General features: G+C 28.5%; 1 protein-coding gene across 1 annotated transcript in view; it reads left to right on the top strand.

Annotated features, from left to right (window-relative positions):
* LOC100571699 (zinc finger MYM-type protein 3-like) overlaps nt 1–7,234 on the top strand; it is a 19,897-nt gene extending 12,663 nt beyond the window's left edge. Inside the window, exons 2-11 of the mRNA XM_029489864.1 lie at nt 3,104–3,249; nt 3,825–3,892; nt 3,984–4,095; nt 4,170–4,330; nt 5,220–5,376; nt 5,447–6,037; nt 6,096–6,211; nt 6,282–6,423; nt 6,498–6,600; nt 6,683–7,234. Coding sequence (XP_029345724.1) covers nt 3,104–3,249; nt 3,825–3,892; nt 3,984–4,095; nt 4,170–4,330; nt 5,220–5,376; nt 5,447–6,037; nt 6,096–6,211; nt 6,282–6,423; nt 6,498–6,600; nt 6,683–6,857 — 1,771 coding nt within the window. The 3' untranslated portion in view covers nt 6,858–7,234. The remainder of the gene's footprint in view (nt 1–3,103; nt 3,250–3,824; nt 3,893–3,983; nt 4,096–4,169; nt 4,331–5,219; nt 5,377–5,446; nt 6,038–6,095; nt 6,212–6,281; nt 6,424–6,497; nt 6,601–6,682) is intronic.
* Nucleotides 7,235–7,678: the final 444 nt, after the last annotated feature.

Raw genomic sequence — 7,678 nt, forward strand, 5'->3', positions numbered from 1 at the left:
GATCCTGTTCTGTAAAATCAACCAAATTTGATTATTTTTTTAAACTAATAGAGGGAAATATTCTACAAGCCGCATCGAACTCCGTTTTTCAATATTTTAATCTCAAACTTTATAATATGTTATATGTCTTTCAAAATAATACAATTTAAGCGTTTTTTTTATAAATTATAGCATACTATTATTTGAAATAAAATAAAAAAAATCGGATTTCGATGTGGCCTGTGGAAACTGAAAGTCTTCTTCTTTCAGACAAAAAAATAGTTATCAAAATCCGACAATTCTACAAGGCCTGAGAATTACTTCCGAGAAGTAATATTTTTCTATACAATACACCCTATTAACTCCTTAAATAGGTACCGGGTAGTAGATTAGTGTAAAACTGTAAAAGACAGTGGCAAATTCTCCAGGCATGCTCAGCATGCACCGCATGCCTAACAATAAAATGGCTGCGTACGAGTTGATTCCCGGGTACCTGTTTACCTGAACTGATACCGTTGAGTTACTGATACCATTTTATTTTTTTTTTCAATATTTAGTTAAATATTAAGACTATAGTGCAACCCAAGAAACACCACGAGGAGGTTGGGTTGACAAGTTTCTCAAAAATGTTGTTTTTTTTAGTTTTTTCATATTTAAAATTTATTAGTAAAAAAATGTAAAAAATGTCACTACATTTAGTGATTTGGTAAAAAAATATTATTAAACAAATTTAGTTACTTGGTAAAAATTTAAAACACTGTTTTTTAAAAATTGGTATCTGGTAATGAGATTACCAGTATACACTATACCGTTACATCACTTCTCTCAAAAAAATTTGTTTTTCTTAAATTTTCTAATCCCACTGCTTCTGCATTTTATACCTATACGTTTCCGACTGCACTTCTAACAGCTCATCTATAAATACCTAAATATTTGGGTGCCCACTAAAAAAAATAACTGTTGAGTTTGAAATGAAAACTCTCACAACCATTCGTAGTTCTGTTTAAAGTAGTGGAGAATTGAGCCCATATACTTGGTGGAAAACATGCTTCTGGGGAAATATAATTATCAAATACTTACGTAGTCCATAAACTCTACAATGTTTTTGTTTCGTAAATTTGAGCGTGGACTCGGTGGACATTGAGCGCACGTTGTGTCTGACGGTCGAACTCTTTACCTACGTTCCTGGTATACCTATACAACAATGGGGATTCAACTCGTACATACATCTTAATGACCCGGGAATCAACTCGTACGTACATCTTAATGACCAGGGAATCAACTAACACATAAAGTAGGTCTCGGAAATCAACTCGCCTACTGCGATAAAAACGTAAATAAAAAAAATACAAAAAGGTGGGTAAGTGGATGTCGCTCTGCTGTACAGTAGGTTACAAGTGGGTCACTGTATAATGGGTAGTATTAAATTTGAATTCAATGATATAATATCACTGTATAAGAAAAACGATTCTGAGCGGAGACGGTTTGTCAGTCTAGGTATTAGACATACCTATTATAGGTAGGTATACTTATCGATAGTATTAAAAAAAAAAATTGACCTATAATAGGTATCAACAATAAATTCCAAATTAATCATATCACAATATCCAGTAGGTACTTATAACGCGTTATACATCAACAACAAACCGTGGTACTAATGTATTATCATAGATATATAATATAGTATACTTTAGAAGTTTCAAGTACCCACAAATAATATTATACAATCATAACAATCACAACAAAATAAATAAAATATTTATTCCAGGTTTTTTAATATGTAATTTCGTCCAAATTTGAACTTAAAATGACTATAAAAATAAACTGTGCTTATGTATTTCTCAGAATTTTTGGCAACAGAATTAAATATTTACGTGGAATCTTGTTTTAAATTTTCAATCCTTAGATATAAAAGTTGAACATTTTATAAATGTTTAACTACAAAATAATTATTCAATTTTAAATTTGATAAATTTTGTCAAAATTTGATCTTCAAATGCTTATAAAAAAAAAATTGTGCCTATGTATTTTTAATATTTTGCAACTGCTATTGTAACAATATATCAGGAGCCTTTTATTAAATGCTTACACTTTTTGGCCCAACAGATAAAACTTTATTGATAATTATAGAAAATAAAAAACCAAACAAATTGAAAACTGACATCCCTAAACAGCTCAAAAAGAGTCGAATTATTTTGAAAATGTTATTGTGTGTAGAAAATGCTAACATAAACATTCAGTGAAATTTTCAAGTATCTACAGTTATTCGTTTTTTAATTACAAGAAAATAAGAAAATCGTAACATGAGAAATCGAGTGGATATCAAATGTTGTAAAATATGAGGTTCAAACGCTCATAAAAATTTAATTTTACTTGTACACAATATCAATTATGATGAATATTGTATTACATTTTCAAATCTTAGATTTAAAAAGAAAAATTTTCATGAATTTCTAACTCAAAATAACTTGCAAATATTCGTCATTTTTACGTATTTTGTCAATATTTGAACTTTAGATACTTATAAAAAAAAAAAATTGCGAGCAAGGATTTTTAATGTTTTTTATCTGCCTTTGGAACAATATAATAGAAACCTTCTATTAAATTTTCAAGCTTTTTTAATGAACAAATAAAATTTTATTGATATTTATAGAAAACAAAAAATAAAAAAAATGGAAACTAAAAATGTCCGTAAACAGCTCAAAATATGTCAAAATATTTGGAAAATGTTATGGTGTATAGAAAATGCTAATATAAACATTCAGTCAAAATTTATATATATACCAAAATCGATTTTCTCAAAAACAGATTTTGCGTAAAAATTTCTGTTTTCCTTAAATTTTCTTTTGTTTTTCTTGTCGCTTTTTAAAACTACTGGGAGTTTTTTATTTTTGACCCTTCCAAAGTACCAACTAGATTCACTTTTCTATCAGAAAAGATACTGTTGAAGAAAATCCAAGCACTTTTACTGTCCTAAAATGTGATGACAGACACAAAAAAAAAATATTATTGTAAAATCAATACATTCATTGTTCCATTCAGAATCTAAAAAGTATTATAAGTTCAATTAACTGTTATTAATATTTTATCACTGATTCATATTTTCCTTATGATTTATTTCTAGGGTTGTTTGTGATCACTGTGAGTTTTTATGTCTTGCACATTATAATACAATTCATATTGGAACAACCTACTTCTTCTGTAGCCAAAAATGTTTAAATTCATTTCAACTGGAAAAAAAACAAAAAATCAAGCCTAAATCTAAAAACGGTTTGTATAATTTTATATTATAAATATAATATATTATGCATAAATAATATTATAATTTTTTACTATCGATATTTAAATAAATATAATTTTGTATATACATTATACAGGGTAAAACTGAATAACTGGCAGATGTAATAATGTTTATTCATGCCAATTTAAAAAAATTTTATTTTTAATTTACTCGTATATAAACTGTGATTCAATAATTATTAATTTTTAAAAAAAAAATGGTATTGAGGGTTTCAAATCAAATGCAACTCGATCAAAGCACGTATGGTGATACGATCAATGGTTTTTAAATTATGCGGGAAAATAAGAATATAATCATTTTAAATTTCCCACCTTATTCAAGCTCTATAATGAGTAATTGTGACAAAAAACCACCTTCCGGAGCACTATGATCTGGTCACATTTGATTTGAAACCCACTATAACATTAGAACAAAAATTATTACATAGTAGATATTTACATTTGTCTTTTTCTGTTACTTTTTGCATATATATAATAACTAAAATATTCAATTACTCCAGTTTTTAATTTGCTTTTAATATTACATTGTATGCAATTGAAACTAGGAAAAAAATCTTCAGCTTCACAAATATCTATTCGGCAGTCTGGACATAAAGAAGATAACAATATTGATGTAAATTCAAATTATTCATATTATCCATATCTCTTTATAAGTAGTTATTTAAATAAAAATAAATTTGTCTGCACATATTGTGGTCTTTTAGAGTGATGGAATACATAATTCTCAACAAAAAAATTTGGAAGTGAAACAAAATGTTGGTAGAAAAACAAGTCTCAAAAATTCGGTATCTAAAGTTAATAAAGAAGTACAAACAGGTAGGATTTAATTTTCTGAAATTTATATCAATAACCCAACATTTCAATCGATAATAGGTGCGATTTATTTTTAGATCGAACTGGTAGTAAACCAGTGATGATACCAATTACAATGCCTACGCATAAGTATGTAACACCATATCCAGTACCAGTGCCATTCCCAATACCTTTACCGATTCCAATTGTTATTCCTCCAACTAAAAATACTACTAAAGCAATTTTGAAGGATATAAAGGTAATTTAAAATAATTGATCTCGTTGAAATTAAAGCTAAAAATCTGTTTTTGAAAAATCGGTTAATATCAAAACAGTGAAAACCTAGGTTTTGGATTTTGAGTTTTCCGATGAGTTGATTAGTTTTTCAATAATATGTGATTTTTTTTCTGTGAGTGAAGACATTTTACCGCGAAAAAAAATGTTTCATCTTAAATGATGAGGGTGGTTTCTATACTCTATTCAGAATAAGAGCTGTACTAGGCGATGACCAGTTTTCATCCGGCAAAGGTCAGATACTTCTCCCATCAACTCAACCACTCAATTCGGCATACAAATGAAGCCATGCGCACAAGTCGGCTGCTCAGTACAGCTCTTATTCAAAATAGAGTATAGTATGATCTTTATAATTCTATTTCCAAAACCTAGTTAAGATGATGTCAGCGCACTATTTGTTTTCTCTCTCTGGCTCACGCGCAACATAGACAAAACACATTTACGCAGAATCATTTTTCTATGTTTTTAAGTAATCTTGGAGTAAAATCACCCATTACATAAAAGATAGAGAATAATATTTTTGAGGGAATGACTTATTGATTTGTCTAAATATTGCCTCTAAATAATTTAATCATGATTTAAATTTACAACATGTTTTTTGTTTATTTTGAAAGTCAAATACAAAGTCAAATAACAACAAAATATAAAATCGATATCTCATTCCCTCAAAAATATTATTCTCTACATTTTTTGTTATTGGTAATTTTACTCTAAGATTACTTAAGAACATAGAAAAATGATTCTGCGTAAATGCGTTTTGTCTATGTTGCACGTGGGCCAGAGAGAGAAAACAAATAGTGCACTGACATCCTCTTAAAAGCTCTAGATTTAATAAGCTAATATTTGATTTAAAGAAAATGAAAGAAGAAACGCCAGATGATCCATGGATCCAAGAGGCTGATGAGATACCCACCATTACATCTCATGATCAAAGAAATCAAATTATTGATGATGTTGAAGCAAACTTAGTTTCTTCTACAATTATGCCTCAAGCTCCTGATGCAACGGAGAGTAAGTTTCAAAACTAAAAGATACTAAAAAAAAATGTTATTTTAAAGTAAAATATTTATACTTTTTAAAGATATAATCCAAAAAAATATGATATCTTTCCCTCAAGATATGTTATGTCGACTTCCAAGAAAACGTGCATCTTGTTCACAGTCTCAGCATAACTTAAATTCAAAATGCTCTCGTAAAACTGATTATCCTCAGGCACAATACATCCCAGCAGGATTAATACAACAAGTTGTACAAAATCCTCTATACACCATTCCGATGTCTGTAGTTAAACCTGATGCAAATATGTGTCTCAAGTATAAATTAGGAGTTAATGCCTGGAGGCAGTGGGCTTACACGAAAAGTATAGAATTCGAGAAAAAATTATCTAGTTATGTGTGGGGCTTGAAAAATACAAATATATTTAAGTTGGACCTTCTGCAGTTAACAGCTAATGAATTAAATTATTGTTTGTGCTTGTTTGTGAAAGAGGTCCGCAAACCAAATGGAAGTGAATATGAGCCAGACACAATTTATTATCTGTGTTTAGGTATTCAGCAATATTTATTCGAAAACGGACGAATAGATAATATATTTACTGACATGCCTTTTGAAAAATTTACCGATACTTTAAATGAAGTAGCTAAAAGGTTCACTCAGCTCTATAATGATACAAGTAATACACTTTGTTTATTGAACCTAATTTATGTGTTCTAATAACCATTTGATTTTAGAGTATATACGAGTTAAAGAAGAGTATCTTTGGGAAAGTAAACAGCTCGGGGCACATTCCCCTTACGTATTGTTATGCACATTGATATTTTTCAACACCAAATATTTTAATTTGACCGTAAGTATACTATAGTAAGTATTATACAGTTTTCATTTTTGTTTATAATATTGCGTTTATTACTATTTAGAGTATTGAAGAACATATTATGCAACTATCATTTTCGCATATTATAAAGTATTGGAAAATAAATCCTAACCAGCCATCAACATCTGGGGTTATTCCACCAGGAACCTACAGAAACTTATTACTGCGTTATTATCCTTCCATTGGTATGTATTAATTAATATTGTTCAATATTAACAACTTAAATAAAAATATTCATTTTTTTTTTAATGTTTTATAGACTTACCAAATTCTCGAAAGAAAAAAGTGTACGAGCAGCATGAGAATGAAGAAAATTCACTGAGATGTCCTGTAAAGCTATATGAATTCTACTTATCAAAATGGTTATTATTTTATTTCCAATTTAACAAACATTTTTGAATTTGTGTGTTTTATAAATATTTACACAAAATTTATTTTTTATAGCCCAGAAAGTGTTAGAACACGACATAATTTATTTTACCTCACTCCTGAAAGATCTTATGCACCCGATAGCCCTGTATGGTATTCAACATGTGCATTAAATAAAGAATCGCTTGAAAAAATTCTCAATCGAGTTAAAATGGTAAAAGAAATCAATGAAGCTTTGTTATCATCATAGTTGAGTTAAGTTTATAAATTATTGTTGATGAAATGTTTTAAGTCTTGTACGACTTTGTAAAACATTTTTTTAATGTCATGTTAAACTTTTTTGAGTCTTAGTACACATAATTTGTAATTGTTAAATATTTATAATTAGTTGTAACAAAGACAAATTTTATTTTTTAAGTGTTACTTTTGTAATGTTATTGACGTTTTGTATGTAAAATTGTATTTTATTTTTCTTGTTATGCAACAGAAACATTCTAATGTTCATTGTACCAACACATTTGAATTATCCAACAACTTACAATAATGTACACTTCAAAATGTATTTTTTACGCATAGGTACAGCAACATTTTAAATTAATTTGTTTTATTTAAATACAAAGCGAGATTGAAGGAAAATGTTTGTTACATTTTTAAAAACATGAACCATAAATTATTGGTTTCATGAAAAATCTTGATGATCTTTGATGTAAAAATAACATCAGCTATAATAATATTATTGAATCAAATTATGAATGAGCAGTATTTTTATTGTTTGTGAAATCTTAGCATTGCTTCCGGTTCCAAATTGATTCCCGGGTCATTAAGAGGTATGTACGAGTTGGATCCCTATTGTTGTATATCAATAGACTGTATGACCGTAAAGAGTTCTACCGAAGTTATTTATTGTTTTACACAAACGGGTTGATGGCAACTCGACCAACAGTTGACAAAATAATTGTAGAGTTTATGGACTAACTACATATTTGATAATTATATTTCCCCAGAAGCATGTTTTCCGCCAATTATATGAGCACAATTCTCCACTACTAAAAACAGAATTACGAATAGTTG

The sequence above is a fragment of the Acyrthosiphon pisum genome, chromosome A2 (assembly GCF_005508785.2).
Source record: "Acyrthosiphon pisum isolate AL4f chromosome A2, pea_aphid_22Mar2018_4r6ur, whole genome shotgun sequence".
NCBI lineage: Eukaryota > Metazoa > Arthropoda > Insecta > Hemiptera > Aphididae > Acyrthosiphon > Acyrthosiphon pisum.